Below are 700 nucleotides of genomic sequence, written 5' to 3' on the forward strand. Positions count from 1 at the left end.
ACAGATTCGTACAATGGGATCGGACCCAGCCACATTGTTGGGTATATTCCTCATTTGTCCTGGTGGTGGTGTTGGGTCCGATCCCATTGTACGAATCTGTTGCAACCTGTGATTCCATTCCTCTGCTGATGGACACATGGGCTGTCTCCAGTCTGGGGCTGTAGATGAAGAAGGTTGCTCTGTGGGTGCTTTTTTTTTTTTAATCACAAAATAAGGCTTTTCATTATTTAGCTTCTTAGAGTACTCACACAAGAGAGACTGACAAATCCACCTCCTTGTTGTTTAGTCACTTCGGTCATGTCTGACTCTTTGCAACCCCATGGACTGTAGCCCTGCCAGGCTCCTCTGTCCATGGGATTTCCCAGGCAAGAATATTGGAGTGTGTTGTCATTCCCCTTCTCCATCTGCTGATGCATCATGATCACCTAGGCTGGAGGCAGCTCCACAGGCCCACCTGCTGGACTGCTCTAGGGTGGGCAGGTGCCGCGGGTATGGCCACTCCCACTCACCCATCCCCTCCTCTGTTATCTCCATCAGTGAGCCCCACGCACGCTTCTACGCCGCCCAGATTGTCCTGACCTTTGAGTACCTGCACTCGCTTGATCTCATCTACCGGGACCTGAAGCCAGAGAACCTCCTCATCGACCAGCAGGGCTACATTCAGGTGCCCACTGGGCCGGGCGAGGGGGCAGCCCCAGAC

The 700-nt window shown here is 53.1% G+C and overlaps 1 protein-coding gene across 1 annotated transcript in view; it reads left to right on the forward strand.

Annotated features, from left to right (window-relative positions):
* Nucleotides 1-700, forward strand: part of PRKACA (protein kinase, cAMP-dependent, catalytic, alpha) — an 8,991-nt gene that overhangs the window by 4,880 nt on the left and 3,411 nt on the right. Inside the window, exon 5 of the mRNA XM_010855513.1 lies at nt 538-664. Within this exon, the coding sequence (XP_010853815.1) occupies nt 538-664 (127 nt within the window). The remainder of the gene's footprint in view (nt 1-537; nt 665-700) is intronic.

Source organism: Bison bison, unplaced genomic scaffold (assembly GCF_000754665.1).
Source record: "Bison bison bison isolate TAMUID 2011002044 unplaced genomic scaffold, Bison_UMD1.0 scf7180017864365, whole genome shotgun sequence".
NCBI classification, from domain to species: domain Eukaryota; kingdom Metazoa; phylum Chordata; class Mammalia; order Artiodactyla; family Bovidae; genus Bison; species Bison bison.